At 40.6% G+C, this 19716-nt stretch overlaps 2 protein-coding genes across 6 annotated transcripts in view; one reads left to right on the plus strand and one right to left on the minus strand.

The window, feature by feature from the left end:
• Window positions 1-255: 255 nt before the first annotated feature.
• csf2rb (colony stimulating factor 2 receptor subunit beta) lies at window positions 256-19494 on the minus strand. 5 transcript variants are annotated; one of them, XM_086054827.1, is made up of 16 exons: window positions 19335-19494; window positions 12927-13179; window positions 6332-6514; window positions 5758-5875; window positions 5506-5684; window positions 5260-5414; window positions 5046-5190; window positions 4102-4234; window positions 3839-3993; window positions 3381-3514; window positions 2911-3094; window positions 2736-2832; window positions 2401-2467; window positions 2243-2322; window positions 1959-2121; window positions 256-1775 (listed from the first exon to the last, which is right to left on the minus strand). In XM_086054827.1, the coding sequence occupies exons 3-16, from the start codon at window positions 6462-6464 to the stop codon at window positions 1434-1436; spliced, it is 2085 nt and encodes a 694-aa protein (XP_085910953.1). In that variant the 5' UTR covers window positions 6465-6514; window positions 12927-13179; window positions 19335-19494; the 3' UTR covers window positions 256-1433. The 5 variants fall into 5 exon arrangements, with proteins under 5 accessions (XP_085910953.1, XP_085910954.1, XP_085910957.1 ...); XM_086054828.1 differs by having other exon boundaries at window positions 6332-6517; XM_086054831.1 differs by lacking the exon at window positions 12927-13179 and having other exon boundaries at window positions 19335-19357.
• Window positions 12898-19716, plus strand: part of pvalb6 (parvalbumin 6) — a 29178-nt gene continuing 22359 nt past the window's right edge. The window contains exon 1 of the mRNA XM_086054834.1: window positions 12898-13134. The gene's annotated coding sequence lies outside the window, so the exon portion shown is untranslated. The remainder of the gene's footprint in view (window positions 13135-19716) is intronic.

Raw genomic sequence — 19716 nt, forward strand, 5'->3', positions numbered from 1 at the left:
GTTTTAGATTTAAAAATGGAAAATAAAACCGCTTTTAGAACTTTCCTTACACGCAGACAACAAAATGGAAAATCAAGCTATATTTCATGTTGTTTGTATTTTAAAATGACAACCAGATAACAAGTCGTTTTTCCATTTTTCATATCTGCTTCCAGACATAATATCCAATGACCAAAAGAGACACGGACCCTATCGCCTTCACCTTTGTTTTGTTTTAAAAGAAAAAGTTTGAAGAAATTTGAAGAAATCCTGATGTGAGAAAGTGATTTTCTTATTTTATTAATTTATGATAATTTTCTTTATTTCATTAACAGTGATACCAACATTTTTTACACGTGTAGCTAGAGTTTGTGGAAGTTAGGATAGAAATGGCATTACAGTAAGGTTCACGATACCGTCTTCAAGCGCTACGCTATTGCCATCTCCTGGCCAGTAAGAGAAATGCTGTTGGTGATAACTTCCCGGAACCCCCCCAAAATAGACAAGCGGTATTTCTATTTGTGTCCCCTGCTATAAGATATTTTCGTTGTAGAAATAAAAGTTAAAAATCAAACTGTTGTTAGACTTTTCTTTACTCGTTCCAGACAACAAACGAGAAAATCAACATGTGCTTCCGTTTTAAAATGAAAATCAAACAACCAGTTGTTTTTCCATTTTTAATATCCGCTTCCAAACATAACATCCAACTAATTATACCCAAATTGTTTTTTTGGTCTCTGCTCCCCACTGGTCAGATGTGGCACACTAATCTGACGTTTTTTTCAAAATTTTATTTTAGTAAGCATTGGGTATGCAAGCAGTTTGAGCATTTATTCAATATTTTTGTGTTACTTACACGTTGACTTAATTGTTCAACAAGTGAGCATTGTTTCTCTTGCGGGTAGTACTAGTATGGTCCTAATATCCCAATTAGTGCTACAGGCAGTTGGACTGGCTCTTGATCATGGTACTAGTAGACAATTTTTGCCTCACCTCTAACTAACTTACTGTACTGTTGGTAATTGTAGGCACGAGTGGTGTAGTGTACATGCTGTTGTTTGTCAAAAAATATGTTTTATTATAACTCGTAGAAAAACATCTCATCAGTGCTACTAATGGACATTTTGGCTCACTAGTAGTTTCATGAGTAAGGTGAAACAGTACTACTAGTGAACATTTTGATACTTCCTAGTCGTACTGGTAAATTCAAAATGCCTTACTAGTGCTCTTAGCGGGCATTTTAGTGCTATTATTATGGGCTACAACTACTCATCAGTAGTGGGGAAAAATGGTGAGATATTGTATTTCAACCAGTTGAGTTGTGCTACTAGTCACTGAATTGTCTTACTATTGAGGACAAAGAGTGCACGCTACTAGTGTGTGGATCTTAAGATGGAAATCAAGGATACTGAATAAATGCTCAAATGACTTGTGCTAAGCAAGCTCCACTTCTCTTAAGAGGGAGGGGGCAGCAGGCAGTACCCTGAGGCCTTTACTGTGGGGCAGGAGAGCTCTGAGCCGTATGCTGGAGGCGGGTCACCGCTGTCGGGCCTGATGTCGACCAGTTTATCGGACCACACTGCGTTATCTGCACTCTGGTGGTTCTGCTCACGCTTTTGGACGTTTGTGTTGGCATCCCAGTGCGACACCAGATCCAACGTGGAAGTGGAGACCCTGCCACGTGGGAGGCACACGTAACTTTCTCCATTCAGGGAGAAGACCACAGATGAAGGACCATCTGCTGAAGTTACTTCGTTCTCCTTTGTCTCTTCACACATGCCCTTGGAGTCTAACGACTGACAAGGAGACACCTAAAAGTCAGTATAACATGTCTTACGATAGTGTGTATTTATGTGAATAGCACTTGATATCATCTCAGCAAATGTTTTCAGAAAGGTCGTAAAATGTTGCTAGAACATTTTATGTTAAACGTCATGCTTTTTATTTAGATTTTTGCATTTACGTAACTAGCAGCTGACCTGACAGAGGATATATGGGCCACTGAAGTGCACTGGAAGGTCACAGCCATTAACCTTCCCAGCAGGGAGGGGCAGGCTATTACACTTGGAGTCCTGTCGGTCCTGCTCCAAATCTTTATTTTCTGCACCCTCAGTTGGCCACAGTGAGGAGCTCGGGGAGATGCTGGGGGTGGAAGACTATTTTCAGTAATCTCACCGATGAATTCATACATTATGGCTTGTGTTTGACGAGAGAGGAGCAAAGCTTTAAATTGTAATAGTAGTCAAGAAGTGAGAAATATTACCATGTAGATAAGCTGTACAATTGCTGCACTTTGCAGATGTAAGTTTTCTCGTTTTCCATCAGGGCCTGGCAGGTGGCAGACTGGATTACAAAAATATTGTTCTGTCATCATAAAATCCAACCAAATGGGAAAAAATAAATAAAATGAAATATTCCCACCTTGATATTTGACAAGATTTTGCTTTTGCCAGGAGAAGGAACTGTGTCCACCCAAAGAATAAATTTCCTATTTGAAGATAATTGGGAATTTCAGAAAATATTACAAAACAGTGAACATTCGAAATAAAGAAATTTTGGTGTGGTTAAGATATATAAAATATGAAATAACACATTTGTATCCACCTATCAATTTTTATATAGTGCTTAACCCTAACCTCAACTTTGGAACAATGAGGCCACAAACAGGCCACCACAATTATAAACATGTGAACTATATAATTAAAAACAAACAATTTGATACAATATGTTTTAATAAAGGGAATGCATAAATGTACCTTTGACAAGTTAAAACAGTCCAGAAGAATATAATGAAGACTATGACCACAGTCACACCGACGCAGAAATAGACAATGGTGGTAATGGGCCACGCGGCTACCAGAGACGTAAAACAGGGTCATGGTATTAGAATCCATGGCGATCATTAATAGAGAAGAACATAATTCACACTACCTGCATGTGAGGTCCAGTCTTCTGGCTCGGTCCATTTTGAGGGACTTCCTTCATAGAGTGAACCCTCTCCAGGGATGACTACAGATCTGACTTGGACCCAGTGGTGCTTGGATGGGCTCAGAGATGCACCCAGGATGCTCACTGATGTGGAGCCTTCTGAAATGTTCAGCAGGATAGGGGCCCCCTGCAAAAGAAGCCGCATCAAAGCTGATTTGAGCTTTTGTCCAACTCTCTGTAAGATTATGCCACTACCAATATGGCATAATGGGAAACATCCCAATGCAAACTCCAGCTGGAAATCACTTTAGGTAAAAACATCTCATGTAAAATCAGGCAGTAATAAAAGCAGCACAGGAGAAGTTGACAATAAGAATACAAATAGATGGAGGGCATAAAACACATCTATGAGCATAAGCTTTCCCAGTGGTTATAACTTAAAAGGACTCATTTCAAGGCTTATTGTTTATTACCTTATCTTGAGTCCCGTAATAGCACACTTGATAATGCAGTCTGATTTTTGAGGCTGTGCTGGGTTCAGTCCATTCCACAACCCAGTTGTTGTCTTTCTCTTTCACTTTCACCTGCTGTGGTGGCCTGGGACAAACTGCACATGACAACAGTATGCTTATTGCCATTCATCACACAGACATTTTAGGAAGGAAAAATCAGCAAATTCCACGAAGGAAGAATGACATTTAGGGCATTTCTATTCCTGTCAAATGTCAAAATGGGTCACATTTGCACTAAACAGTACGCAAGAGTTAAGTCAAAACATCATCTCCTCATCTTCAGTTTCATTTAGACACAAGACTGCAGTTATGCCATCCAACACTAGGTGGAGATGCTCAAAAATTTCACCACTGTGATTGCTCTGACCATGATCCATATGTTTTTTTTTTTTTTTTTTGGCATCACGTCAATCACTCACTGTGCTCATTGGCCCTGAACGTCTTTGCACTGCGAGTTGGTTGAAGTTCCAGAAGCAAATGTGCAGGGTTTGCGACAAACAGCGAGCAGCTGTATCGCACCAGCGGCCTACTGGGGTCAAAGGTCACTGTCGGGTTCATACAGCAGATCTTAGACCTACAGGCAAGAATTACAAAAGACAGGGCATAAGCATATGGAGGGCAGTTTCCACCAGGTTCACTTTATGAACGCACGTGCATGCACGCATGCACGCACTTGACTCACGGTGTAGTGTGGTTGTGTTGACACGCCAGCTGGTAGGTAATTATGTGATCCAGCTCCCTGCTCACCTCCCAGCTACACATCACCTTCTTTTCGCCATCCAGCACACAATACAAGCTGGGAAAATGTCCACTGTCTATGGCCAGAGAGAGAGCGAGAGATAGAGAGAGACCTTGTATGAACAAGAATACACAGTGTAGTTTTTTTTACCCAGATTATGCTACAAGATATTTTTCTTAACTTCAGTAGCCCCCCCCGTGGTTCACAATTCATCATTTTGCATCTTTTTTTCTGTTTTACCTATCGCCATCTGTTTGGTGAAAAACTCACTTATTTACGGAGCTGGGCATCACCTAACCGCCATCGAGTTCCTGTCTGCATATTTAAATGATATTTAAATGACCCACGTGGTCGCAGTCCGTTCCTCGTCGACGTCCGGGACCACGTTGGTCGTTTAAATATGCAGACGGGAACTCGGTGGCACTTAGGCGATGCCCAGCTCTGCTTATTTCTGTTTTTTGTTCTCTTTGTGAAAGTCAATAAAATGCCATAAGATACTGCCAAAACCCACTCTAGATAAGAATGTAGAACAAGGAAGTACTGAAAGTTGAGGGACCCATCTTGACTAAGAGACAAGCTTTGTATTCCATGCAGAAGCTAAGTTTAGCCTGGGTTGTTAGTGAAAGTTATGGAGAGTCTTATGTGCAGTGATTCTTTAGGTGCTTTTTTCCCCCAAATCATCTGTAAGACAATCATTTTTAAGGGTAATGTTATAAAATGAGTTAGAGATGATATTAAAGTGTTTGTAGATTACATTGTGATATTTAAAATTTTAATACAATAATTTATTACCCTTTTTTAAGGGGGCATCAATTATTTTTTTATTATTATTTTTTTTTTCCAAATCGGAAACCATTTCATCCCCACTTTTAGTTGGTGCGCCTCACCTTCTTTAGTCCTCCACGTCACCACGGGACTCCATTGACTCCACTGACCCAGGCTGACCCGGCCCCTAACCCTGGCCTCGTACCTGTGACCTGGAAGCAGCAGCCGTGTCTCTAGTTCGACATCTGTCCTGGTCACATTCTTAATCTGCAGACACAATCAGGTGAGGTGAGTGTATACAGTAATTCCCGATTACAGAGACTGCCTTGTGCTTACAGTCCATGTATCCTGTCTTTCTGCTTTGTAGCCAAGTTGGTACACGATATTTTTGTTCAGGGAAGAGGATGCGGGATAAGGACTGGACCATTTGATCCCCAGCTGTCCATCTGCAGTGTCATATTTTGACAAATCCACCGGCGTGCGTGCTCTCACTTTTGCGCAACACATAAACACAATCATATCGATGTTATCGTTTTCTGCCTGCCGTGTATTTATTGTTATTAATAAGTGATGCAAAGTCACCGTGATGAGAAAGCGTCAAGGGCTCGCGTGGGGCAGATGAGCAGAGTGCATCATCGTCCTTGACAAAGAAGACCGTGTGTTGGATGCCGATGGAAAAAGAGCGCGTTTCATATCGACACTGGACGCTCCTGTACCCGTCCGCATCTCGGACTTTGGCGCCAAAGGGCTCACATTTCTCCCTGCAAGCAAATGCATCAACCCGACAGCGACATTCTTCCACAGCCTCGCTTCTGACTTTTCAGTTGTCTTTACCTGCTGCCTTCTGTGTGGAACCAGAGCTGCAGTGGCGCACGTATGTGTGGCCCCTCCCTCCACTTGCAGTAGACGTATGATTCATAGTCGTTATGACACTGCAATGACTCCATTACCGCTGCATGACACGCAAACATGGTTTACTTAATTCAGTTATTCTCAGCCACTGTGCTGCGAGTGATCTTCAGGAGTGCAGCGGGAAAAGATCCAATTTCACTTCATTGGTCCAAAGGTTATTATTCTAAGATCTGCGTGTGTGTTAGTCTTCAATTGCTTATTGTGTTCAAATAAAAAGGTCCAGATTTCACACTTAATTCATGAGTACTTTGAGACAAGATCATTATTTCAGTTTTTTTTGGTGGTGTGTGGTGCGACATTTTTTCTAATGTAAAAAAAAAAAGCGCCTTGGCTTAATAAAGGTCGGGAAACCGTCTAAATCCGCACGTCTACATTAATGCACTGTTATTAGTGCAAAAGTGCAATTGTTATATTACTCAAGAATTTGCAGAACAGCCAAATTTGAGGATAAATTAGTGCTTAACTTTGCAAACTCTAATGAGAAAACGTCGCTTACCATCATGTGAGCTGTAGGTGTCATGAATGACACATCCGTCTGGATGAGAGAGGAGAGCCAGAGAGGGGAGCGGCAACCAAAGCAGCACCCAGAAAAGAGGCATCGTTCTTGGGTAAAGGACGTTTCCCCTCATATCTTTGGGTTGCTCTCAGTAAAATGTGTGTTTTGACATCATTCACAAGTCTGCTGATCAGAAGGAAGGCATAAAGAAAGTAACAAAAAGTCAATTTCCGCGAAATCATGAAGAACATAGTCACAACCACATTGTCGCCCTCACTTCTTCTTTGTCTGCAGGTTTTTTTTTTGTTTTTTTTTTCCCACCACATCCGCTGGCTTGTTCTCTGCCTTGTGTGTGTTAAGTCCTGATAAACAAAATGATTCCTTTGGGATCACAGCAACATAAAAATACCTACAAAGACTAGAGTGTGTGGCAGAATACACAATGTAGTGTAAAATCCACAAGCTGCACTGCACTCCCCTCATGTGAGAAAATAGGCGTGCCTTGAAAATAACATACAGTATTTGCAAAGCAGGCTACATCACTTTATTTGACATTCAACTGAGAGGTTCTCAGTGGAAGTCAGTTTGGAACCGGCTTCACAAATGTAAAGCAAAGGCTAAATATTTGTGCTACCAATTTTCCTTGATTGAATTACTCTTTACTGCATTACATTGGATTTGACTAATTTCATTCTTATAAATTCCAAAACCACAGCACCTCGTAAATTTCTTACCCTGACCTGTTTTTCTATGTATCAGCTCCAACTCAGTGTTGGATTGATAATTATGTACATATTGGTTTATACAATTGATTTGCCACATTGTTTTGTTCATTTTAATTGCATTGTTGTCCCCCTTGCTGTTGAGTGGTGAAAGTAGTGGCTCCGGTGCCCTGGGTGCTGGTTTCCCCCTGTGGACCCTTCAAGTTGATCAATTCACACTGCCGGTGTGTTTGTGTGCGTGTCTGACCAATGCGATCGGTGTGGCAGACTGGCAAACCTTACGTCTTAACAGTTTTACTTGTTTTATATTACCCCCAACCCGGCCAAAATGTAATACAGTGGTAAACTTTTGATGAGGTCGTGGCTGCTTCCCCTTAAGTGGCAAACTTGAATGCCCAGTCTCCTGGAACAAACGAATTCACTTTATTTCCTATGTGAAAATTGGTTTTGGAATTACAGCAACTTGAAAGTCAGCATCACTGAGCAGATTGTATTGTATTCTAATAAATTTAAAGTAAAAGTACCCAATTTGTTACATACTGCATGTAAGATTCTCTGCATTTAAACAAATCTCTGATGGGCAGCAACCGTGTCACGCTTGGAGACCAAATCCCAATCTTGTGTCACTACTTTGATCAAGGAACTGACTGGAAATTGACCTTCCACATTTTTGGTTGTGGGGTAAATCAGACCAACCAGAGAAAGTGCCAAAGTCAGGTGTTAAGAGTGGTCAAAGCTGCAAACAAACCAGGAATATTTCTCCTCTAAGACACAAGTGCTAATTACTCTTCCAGAAAGGTTCCACTGTTGTAAATTTTAAATCGGCATGCCCAAATCTCCCCGAGGAACATCTTTACACTATAATTCTGAGAACAAAAATATCCAATAATTCCTCAAATCTAATTTACAGAAGAAATCAAAAACATATTAGAAAAATCAACTAAGAACAATGCGAAAATATTCCAGTTTCCAGAGTTGTTCTTTGCTGTAAAAAAAAGTTGAAAAGCACCATTGTGGATTATTAAGACATGTACCTCTAGTTTTTATTTTTATTTTTTTGAGGACGATAATGACATTGTGAAAGTTGACAAACGGTGACAAAGTTATATGAGGGACTTACCTCACTTGATGAAGGCTTCTTGACTCTCACCATTTCTCAGTCTTCTTTTTCACCGAGAACTTGGGGGAGTTTCCTGTTGTTCTCTACAAGTTCCTCTTTTGTGCCTTGGTGTAAACTTTTATTCACTGCTTAATCAGCTATTTCACAAGGGGTTCAGCGATTGCAACCTATTTTATGTTTCTCACTAAATTGTGAGAGATTGTTCCTCCAAACAGCTCAAACCACAATGGCTGCTTTGAGACCATGACGGTTGTATCACTTGACTAACCATCACCAGATAGTTTATTCACTATGCCAGAGACTGTAGATGCTAAAAAAAATCTTACTGAGAGGTGTTTTTAATATTTTGCTTATTATTTCACTACACAGTGCAGGCAGTATTAGAAACAAACAACATTCGGTCTGATGCACTTTGTTTGAGTCACAGTGCCTAAACACGTATAATATGCTTGTGAGTCTAAGAATTCAAGTGCTGTATCACACGCCTCTGTTGAGTTTTTTTGTGTTTTCTTCTTCTTTTTCGCCAACTCTGACTCCTGCCTAACAAAGACATATCTTCATTCAGAGTCATTTCAACAATGACCATTTCCGCATTTGACTTTGACATATGTCCGTCCATTGTCCACTTCAACATTCACACCTACGGGCACGGACAATTTAATTAACCAAACATGCGTGTTTTTAGAATGTGGAAGCAAGCTGGAGTAACTGGGGAAAACCTGCACACCCCAAATATCAGAAATGTGAGGCTGACTTGCAACCGCTAATCCAGTGTGTAGCACAACAAAACAGATAAAACACGCGTATACACAAATGAGATAAAATCAAGTGTATGTTTCCTAGCCTCGCAACAATAATTGGTACCCTGCTGTCACAACAACTACACTATAGCAGGTTTGGCATTGGTCCAGACAGGCTGGGAAAACTTGGACTAGCTTTCTCTCGAGATGTTGAGAACAATTAAGTTCCTTCCTCTGAATGGTTCTGTCAAACAATGGGGAACTCTCACCAAAGAAAATCATCACCAAAACCACCAGGGACTGGTTTGTGGATTTTTCACCCATGTTTCTGTTGCTATTGTTACCACACCTGCACCGATTGCCTTATTTCAAACTTTTAAGTCTTCATATATAGAGTGATGATAGACCGCTTTCATTCCGTTGATTCCTGCACATTTTTATAGTTTTGCCATTCCCGTGTCCAACATTGCAACAACTTCCTTTTTTAGTCTCTCTTGAACCATGAGACTTGAAACTGGTTGGTCATGAGTTGAATTAGTGGAGGTTCCCTAATTTGCCACTTGACTGACTTTGAGTACCTGTTGATTCGCGTACTGGTATTTTGTTGTTGTTGAAATAAGCGACCCACTGTGCTTTATCTGAGTCAATTCCAATAAACATTCATCAACATTAAGCCCCAAACGATCCAAACCGTAGCAAAAGTTGGAGTTAATGTGGATTTTCATTTGTTGAATGTCTACCCTCCACCAAGAAGCTACACAGGAAGGCGGCATGAGACTTTTTGGACTTTTCTTATCGATCCATCCATCCATCCATTTTCTACAGCGCTTATATTGTTCAGTGCTTGAGCGAGCGGAATTTGATTCATTATTTTCCGGTATGCAATGCAAACAATACAACTTCGGAATGGAATTCTATTTGTACCTCTGGTTTAATTCCTACAAACAGGAGATGGATTATCCTTAATGTGGAATAATAACCCGAGCGTCAGTCATATTTATCAAACGTCGCCGAGCTGTTAATAAAGTCCGCAGCCCGAAAATAGACGAACAACATTTCAATGACTGCGTCAATCTACTGTTGTTTGACTGATAGCGTTGCTTTTGTGGCAATTTACTTTGAGACTGATGAGAGCGTAATCTAAATGAATGCAATCAATTCTCTGTGTGTAACAGAGAGAGAGAGCGAGAGAGAGAGAGAGAGAGAGAATGAGAGAGAGAGAGAGCCTGGGGCCTGTGCAGGAAGGGAGTCAATTATCGGACACATTATTAAGGAAGGCATACTTATTATGGTGGAGATAAAGTATGCGCAGAGAGTGCTGCCAGCTGATAAACAGCTGGAGGAGACACATCTAACTCTCTTTATCCCGTCTCATTCATGCCGAGTTTCTTTCTATCACCGCGCACGCACGCATTCGACACATTCACACACTTGGCAATATTTGCCGTCACAGCACAATTTCACTCTATTACAGCCCAATTTCACTCGAGAAGAATACAGGGAATGGAAATAGCCTTGTGTCAGCTGTGGAGCATGCAGCCATTTAAATGACATGCACACTCCAATAGAACGGCATGTACGGACGATAGTCTGTCACTGTTCTCCAGAGCTCCCCTACAAAGCATTAAGACAAGTCTAGGTGTCTGGAGAATGATTTTAAATAAATTCTGCGGTTTTGCTTGAGAGAATGCAATCAAGAGTTTTATAGCTGGGGATACTTGGGCGTGCACAGGTTGACTTGAAAGGTTTTAAAGTCGACACAAACGTCAACGGCAAGGTCGGAGATGTGCCCATATTTCTCATTGCCCATTGTTTGCAATGCATACAGTAGATTTAAATTAGCCATCAGAGTGCACACGCAGTAAGGCATAAAAAAGACAAACGATCAAGCACATTAAAGCACTCTGCCAAGGCCCTTGGCAGTTGATATTAAATATACAGCACATATTAGAGCTGTCAAGCGATAATAGAATAAAAACAAAACAAATGAAGTGCACAGTTTTCTGTCATCAATCCTATTTTTCTACCTCTACTATCTAGCTCGAAACATATATTTACTTGAGTTACATTTTGAAATTAATGTAAAGTCATCAAATAGAAAGTATATTTAGATTCAAAGATTGTTCTAATAACTTTCCTTAAACCTATCCTTTCAAACAAAACTGTTGAACAAACCATCAAAACTGACTGCATTTTTAAAATATTCGTTCATAAAAAACTATTCTTAAAACTCCTCGCTTATAGGTTTAATTCTGACCACGGGCACAGCATGCCTGTGACTTCTTCAATATAATATTATTTGAATTACATTGAACTATAGTTCCACGCCATTACAATGCATTTAAGATGTTAAATTAGGTCGATTCTATTATTTGATATGGCAGTGATTACCTTTCTTTGCTGATGACTGGGCTCAGTGGCAAAACATACACTTCCATTTTGGACACTTGCTTCTTACCAAATATGGTTCCTTGCTGAAAAATGAAGGTTAATTAGATGCAAAATCTATCAGTAAACGGCTTTTAACAAAACACAGATTTGAGAGCTGTTTAGAAAGCATTTTACCATCATCGCCGATATTGAATTCAAACTGCTACGCGCAGTCAATTTGACAGAGATTGTTATGCTTCATAAATGACAGTTAAAAAAAAAATCTTTTATGCTCTCCCAGGACCCTAAAAGAGGACAAGCAGAAAGAGAAAATGGATGGATGAATATTTATTAGGATACCATTATCATTAAAGACATAGGGATGATGCCATACATCATAAAACAACTTCGTCCATCCATACATTTTTTCTTTTTTTTACACCGCTTATCCTCATTAGAGTTGTGGATGTGCTGGAACCCATCCCAACTACCTTGAGGCGAGAGGCACCCTTGAGTGGTCATCAGCCATTTGCGGTGCACGTATAGGAAAAACCATTCATGTGTCTGGGAGAAAAGAGGCTCCAAAATTCTTTGTTTTTTTGTTTTTTGTTTGTTTTCGCTCAACCAATGTGACCTTGAGGCAAAAAAAAAATGAGTCTACACCTACCGGGATTAAATCTACACCTCGGGTGAATAAATCTACGCCAGCAGTTTTGGAGCCAACTCAGACTTTTGAAAGCTTTGCTGCTTTAAAATGTGCAAATGCACCACACGTGGTAGATAAAAGCCCCCCTGGTGTCTTAGCGTGAAGGAGACCTGACCCGTAATTTGAGATCATTCACATTTGTATCCTGGAGCCGTTTTTCATGGCTGCACATTTTCTGTGCATTCGGCCTTGAGAGAGCCATTGTAAATGTCAAACATGGCCGAGGAGACTGGAGCAAGAAAAAAAAAAAAACACTTTCAGGTCACATGCACATCAAGTTAAAGTTTGAAAGGAAAAAGATGGCTCAGTGGATTTTCATAATATCATAATTCACCATTCAATCTTTTCACCCTTTCTCTACTTTTCAGTTCAACACCCTTTCATTCCTGAGTCTGTCTTCTATTTCTTTGCTCTCCTATGGACTCATCACTCCATCTTTTTACCCCACAATGATCCATGGATTTCATTTTTGGATCCAGACTATCTTTAGCCTTCCTCACCTTTTCCTGTCTTTTTCTTTTTTTTTTTCAAATTCCCTCGGTGCAGTGAGTTATTGCTCCAATGTGGATACACTGAAACACATTATTGGATTACAGTGTGATTGAATGGACATCTTTGTCTCCAGAGACGGGATGCATCTGATGAGTTTCAGTTATATTTTTTGGCCAGGAGGTTCCACTTGTTAACAAAGCATTTTTTACGCATTTTTACTCATTGGGCTTTTCTTTCTCTTCCCCTCTCCCTGATTTAGTTAGCACTCATCCCTTCCCTCCTACCTTTACCCCATTTCTTCTCCTCTCTGCCTTCATCCACCTCTCTCCTCCTCCTCCTGTTCAACATCACACAATCCCCTCCTATCCCAATCCAGCGCTCCCTCCCTCTACTCCTCCATCCCCCTTCATCCCTCCCTCCTCTCTCTTTCTCCCCTTCATCTCACCTCCAGCCAGCCTCCTCCTCGTCTTCCTCCTCCTAGATCGCACGGCATCCACTTTCTCTTTATACCTCTCTTCAGTTGTCTTGCAGTCTCTTTCTCCTTCTCACTGTCCTCCACTTGTCTCGCCCATCAGCAGCTTTGCAGGCTCGCTGCTCTCCGTCCAACCGCTGAGGACTCACAGGCACTCAGGACTAAGTCTCTGTCATTGCAGGTAAGTGTGACTGTTGATCATTTTGTGCTTTTTGGGGCAGATGGGCTGAACACAAGAGAGAAAGAAAGAAAGAAAGAAAGAAAGAAAGAAAGAAAGAAAGATAGAAAAAAAGAAAGAAAGAAAGAAAAAAGAAAGAAAGAAAGAAAGAAAGAAAGAAAGTCAAGGAAGAGGAGAAAGATACAGTGAATGATGTTGGTGTGCATAAGTACAGAATAGTGTAGAAAAACACTTAAAAGACAAGCAGTGGTAGACAAGGGCGATGATGATGCGGCAAAGAGTTAAATCAAAAGTCACAATGAATGTATGCCACCATTAAAGGGAGTCAAAAGCAGTTAAACAAGTCATATCAGAAGCATGTGACCAAATAATTACCACATAAAAATCAAATAGATGGCCCTTAGCGAAAATACAACGTACAACTACGATTACAGGATTGTAGCATTTTTTCCACTTGATATAACTGCACGCTTCTCACAGAGCCAAAATCCCATTCACAAACCGGAGCTGAAAACTGGCGATGGTGATTGGTTGTCTGAAAACTGTGAGTCACTGTGTGTGTGTGTTTGTGTGCGTGTGTGCATGCGTGTGTAAGGGGGGAAATCCATTACATTCCTTTACGAGCGCTGGAGAGTCTTCAGTGCAGACCCTTTTTAATTTTTTTTTTTCTTGTACACTACACATGCATTACATGACGTGCGGTGCACATTGTATTGCTGTTGATCATGAAGATGATGATGATGATGATGATGATGATAATGAGCGAATGGCACATTAAAGCACATTTTGGTATGCTTGGTGCAGCTCACGATAACAGCTTGTCAGTGTGATGATTTTGCACCAGATATAAGCTTTTTGTCTCCTTAAATCTTTCTCACTAGTTGCATCTGTCGGTGCTGCGCTACATTGTCGTATGCATCAGCCAGTCCTCTGACAAAATCTGCCCTTCAGGATGAACAGCTGTGTCCTGGAGGGCAAAGAGACTTGAGATACATTCTCAGGTGGATTATAATGACTATCCAGAGAGAGGACGAGAGTGATGCACAGGCTTTTGTCTAAAGTCGCAATACATTTAGGGGGTAAAAAAAAAAAAGTGGATTTCTACTGCTTTGCGGTGCAAACAGAGATTAAAAAAAAACAAAAAAACACCACTGATGTACACCTCAATATTTGATTATGCTTGGCCATATCTATAGATACAAAATGATTATTTTTTTTAAATAAACTTTCAAATGCATGATTGTAAAGCTCAACTGAATGATGAGCAATTTGGATATGAAGAGGACCCAGAATTGTTGCCCGAGGAACACCTTATACTCTTTAGTTAAAAAATCATGAGTATGAACTCGAAAGGCCCTATTTCTGTGCCCAGCTTAAGTCTGGCGCAAAGTGCAGTCAAACTGGGCGCTTGGGTGGAGTTTTATATCTTTTGTTAGTTTCATAGACAGGTGCAATTAGAAACGGGCATTTGTGCTGTTGTGGGAGTGAACACAGTCAACTTGCCTTCCCGGACAATTTTTAGGTATAGTCTACTTGCTGTCACCAAATTGTCAGGTGCGCCAGGGGCGTGTAGTAGAAAATGCCCTCTGTCTGTCTGTCTGTCGGAGCACCCAGCATGGCGTAGGGCAGCCTGCCAAATTCCCAAACACAGTAAACCACACTTACCCCGGCACAAAAATGAAGATGCACCAGTATTTACACCGAGCACACGTGCGCCTCTCTACGATAACAGAGTGCCATGTCGTTGAAGTACAGTACTTTAAACATTATCCCCACAGCTAATAAAGGTTATTTGATACATGATGTTACATGATGCAACTGATGATTTATATTACTGTATTTAATATGTGAAAAATAGTTTTGAATTTCAAACAAATGAGGGCATCCTGGATTAAATATTAAATATGCAGTCAGTAAATATGTGATTTTTCATAATAACGATTTGATATTTCTCTATATTGTTGACCGCTATAAAATCCACTACAATAGCTGTTGCATGTCAGATGAGATGCCAACACACCAGTGGCTCACCCATAACCATCCACACACCGTTATTGCCCCCCTCCCATACTTCCTTGCCAGATCATTGTCTTTTAAACACACAGCCTAAAGCTTATCACCATTTGCCTATTAGATATCAGTCAGGTGGAATAGATGTTAACATGCCACACTTGATTTCCTGGGGAATTCTGTAATTTAACAAGCTCTGTGGAGTGTGAAATGTCACGTGTGATATAACGCTCCCGGGGAGGAGGGCTGACTTGATGACAGGAAGACATGAAGAGGGACAGAGAAGCGGAGAGAGTTGGAAACAGGTGTGGAATGGTGCCAAGCAAGGTGCGACTGCGACTGTTCTCATTGGCTCTGACTGACAGCACACAGCTGACAGGGGAGTTTTGCTGGATTGTGATTTGATATGGGACCTGTCACATGATTGCCCCTGACATCACCTTTATATTTCATACATTGTAATAGCATGCTGTGAATGGATACTGGGCCAAGGGCAAACAATGGCGACAATGCAAATTGGAAATTGGATTCCTTGACCTCTGTTCAAAACTAGTTATCCTTCATTAAAATAAATGAGTAAATAAATAGAATTCAAAAAATGCAGGGGCAATCATATCACCTGGTCCATAAACAAACATGGTGCATCTCGCTTTCTGGCTAAAACCAAAACATTAAATCTGTCAGTTTACGCAAAACATAAGCAGTTTGTTTTGCATTTTGTGTCTTTACTGAACACAATGTGAACCAAACCATGACCATAAAACCAAGGTAGGTACCGAACAGTGATTTTTGGGGTACCGTTACAACCCTTGCAGTCATACATTTACGGGGTTACACCTTTTTAACCGGCCTCCTGAGGGCAACCATAATTATAATATGGTCCTGCAATAAAACCAGGTTAGACATTTTCGACATAGTGGCTGCTAAATTTGTGCCTGGTCATAATATAGTCACACCTCATTATGCAACATGACACATTCATCCATTCATTTTCTATCGTGCTTGTCCTCAACTACCAGTCCGCCATCTTTCATTTCATTTCTTTCTTTCATCTTTCACAGTATCAATCAAAAGTGAGTATAAAAATCTTCACTGGACTACTTACATCTGTAAGGTCTAATTCAACATCATCTTTACAATGTTTTGTTTTTTGTTTGGCAGCTATTGTAAATTTCCCCAGTACTCAGTCAATTTTGTCATGGAAAAGAGATGTTTGCATGTGATGTATGAGTGTGCCAGGAAAGTCAGCAGTCATGAAGTGAGTTAATGTGGTGAGCACTCCCTCAGCAGTAATGTGACACGACATCTTTCTTTAGTATAACGTCCCTATCTTTCCTCAGTGCGTTCGACTATTGTTAAAATTGTCAACTTCCTCAGGCAAGGAAGCAGACGAGCAAATTGCACGATACGCTATGACTTATGAGCGTAAGGCCACCTCGTCGCTACGCTTTCTCTGCCATTTTGCCTGAATAATTAAAACAGCGTTGGCAAGCACGGAACAGAGGTCGCCCTGAGAGAATTTGCATTTGCGCTGATTTTGTCACGAAAAGTACAATTAACCTCGCGTTCGGGGCACTTGTTAAAGGACGTTAATTAAAGCGAGATGATAAGAGAATAAAGTGGAAGACAATGTATTTTTTGCTGAGGTGACAGAAACTGACTTTGGCACATGGCGCTGTCTTATAATTGCATTTGGATGCTTTGCTCTCACATTTTGGGGTGAACAGCTGGTCATAATCATAAATGGACAGTGACAATAAACTGCTGATCTCTAACTGTAATATAACTGGCATACACTGGATCATTTTACTCTCAAATCCGCTCAAACTTTGATATTTTGCTGTGGGTGGTCTATTCCAAGGTCAAAGACAGCAATTGTCTGAGGCAGATGGCATGTGGAAAAGCTTTGACAGGCTCGCTGATATGCAGCTTAATCAGTGAAAAATGTGCCCGACGTGACCAGTTTGGGCCTTATAATTGTGCGTGTTGCCTGCTGATAATGGTGGAACAAGTCATTGTCAGCCAAACTGTGTGTGGAAATGGCACCCATGCTGCATGGGTGCCACCCACTAATAAGGAATTATGAGGGGGCTGGAACGGCAAATATAGAAATATCCGCCGCTGCCGTTTGGCCAATGTTTGGAAAAAGTGATGTGATGGGGAGGCAGAATGTTCTCAGATGGACTTGTCATGTAATAAGGACTGGAATGTGAGGTCTCAGGTGGTAGTACCAAATTGCATCTCCTGCATTGCTTCATGACTTTGTCTTACAGGTACAGGACAGAGCCAGCAGATGGTGCTATTTTTTATTTCAAAATTTGTATTTCATATTTAACAGAGAAAGCTGTCAGGGCCTAGTTTGCCACTTAAAACTGCAAGACAATTTCGTTCATTGGTCTACAGCAGTAATTCCCAACCAGCGCTCATCAGGTGTGCCGAGGGAAATTATTCAATTGGTCTGGAAAGTATTAACTATTGACTACAAATAATAATAATAATACAATATTGTTCAACTATCTATGCTAGTGACATATAGTGACAGGCACAATTAAATGCTCTTTCACTTGATGGCAGAAGTACATAATTAACCTGCGTATCCATTTTTTGAAACATTTTTGTTAAATGGTGTGCAGTAAGATTTTTCCTCATGAAAAAAACAAAGTGTCATGCATGGCTCAAATAAAAAACTGGTCTATAGGACGGTTCGGATTGAGTCTTGCCAAGCAGCAACTGGCCATTCATCATGTCGTGACATAAAAAGCAAATGTATGAGGTCAATATTACATCTGTTAGCAAATGTAGAGCTTGCAATCCCATGTATCACAAATATTTTGGCATCCCCGTGTATAAAACAAAACTGCGTAGTGGTTTTGCTGGCAAGTATCCTGCCATAAGAGATTGCTGTACCATCATTTTGGAAAGTGTTTCCAAAAACAGCAGTGACAAGAGATCTAACTAACTTTAGAATGACACCAAGGTTAGCCCAGCACAAAGACTCAACTCATTTCTAATTAGAAAAGCCATGACCTCTTAAATGAGATCATTAGCAAAGCCATGGTCAGATGGGAACAGAGTGCGAGTGAAAATGGACTGAGACTTTTCTTAATTTAGAGCCTGCTCTTTTTTTTAAGGAAAAGAAAAATTAAAGAAGATGAGGATGTGACCTATTTTGTTAAGGCCACTTAAAGCCTTCATCACTTGGGAAAACAGTCATTTTATTTTTAGAGTCACGCGGTAAAAAGCATCAATAATAGGTCAAGCGGTTAGTTGGCCAACAAATATAAATCAGCATTCGTAGCTCTGACTCTGCATTTTCTTTCACTTGAGATGACATAACAGCATAATTGGCATCAGATTATAAAATGTATAAAACTTTAAAGGGGTCTTCAAAAATAAACTGTCACTCCAGGTACTTCAATATATGCACATGGAAATTTAGGAATAGCATCATAAGTGTCAACGTATTCCCTTTACAATCTGAAAAGACTAAGTCAAAGTCATGGGAATTGGGAAAAGGAAAGCGTGTGCCCTCGCATTGCAAAGCAGTTATCTGAGAAGACTTAACTAACGTGAAGAAATGGACTGTCAACCGTCAAACGGAATTGCATAATCAACCAACGGTGTGAATGATAGCTAATCGCAATAGCTGAGTTTAGGCTAAACGCGAAGCAGCAAAACAAGCAATTTCCGTCCATCCTCCCACCGGCTTCATAACCTCGGCCACATCCTGCTCCTCATGCCCGCACAGCGTCGTCCTTTCTCTGCTTTCATCTGACCTTCAGTCCTTAACACTTCATTTCATTTAATCCATAATCCATATCAAATCAAGCGGCACCTCTCAGAATTGCCAGCTCATCAACTCACTGCTAAGAAAGACTGTTCGTCAAAGTTGAAAGGTAAACTGGAGTTGCCAGAGCTGGACATTTGACTAAAATTTCCCAGTCCGTTTATAGCTTTCTGTCTGCAGCCGGGGTACCCTCCTGCCATCCGTCTATCCGTCTTTATGTCCGGCCAGACCACATAGTAATCACCTATAGGCCGGCCCGCCTAGCATTTTAAACAGGTTTCTGTCGATCAACTTCCACTAACACAACATTTTGGGGGCTCCTTTTCACCAAAATTTTGGTTCCGCTCCAACTTTTGGGCCATTCAAACTTCAAGGTTTCACTGTATTTAATTTGATATTAACTCACCCATCACATCTCTGCTGGAATCCTGGTCACGACTGAACACTAACAGTGAAGTTATGCAAAAAAGAAAAAAGAAAAAAGGAAAAAAAAAGTTTGTATGATGTGTCCAAACAGTTGAGATGAAAAGGAATACTTTGATCATGTAGATTCTGATCAGCGATCAAAGCCAGTCGGATCAAAGAAAGCACAAGTTTCAGATGTCGATTACCGGTACTCTAATATGCATTTGCACGCCTTTACCTTCACTTTCTTTGCCAGCCTTTTAAAATGCAGTTGAAGCTTTGATGTCAAACACAATTTGTTTTGGTATTTTTTGCCTTTGTAATTCCTTCAAGTATGAATATTTGCTGAAATACACTTCAGTGGCAACAAGGTCTTCTCTGCT

This window comes from Filicampus tigris, chromosome 16, assembly GCF_054856515.1.
Source record: "Filicampus tigris isolate MCC_2025a chromosome 16, RoL_Ftig_1.0, whole genome shotgun sequence".
NCBI lineage: Eukaryota > Metazoa > Chordata > Actinopteri > Syngnathiformes > Syngnathidae > Filicampus > Filicampus tigris.

Excerpts from the sequence above, each read along its gene's own strand:
- csf2rb (XM_086054827.1), bottom strand. The coding sequence starts at position 6,464 with ATGAGGGGAAACGTCCTTTACCCAAGAACGATGCCTCTTTTCTGGGTG. Across the intron at positions 5,876-6,331 it reads CACCTACAGCTCACATGATG|CGGTAATGGAGTCATTGCAG; the intron begins GTAAGCGACGTT and ends CGTGTCATGCAG. Across the intron at positions 2,122-2,242 it reads TTGTACAGCTTATCTACATG|CATCTCCCCGAGCTCCTCAC; the intron begins GTAATATTTCTC and ends TTCCACCCCCAG.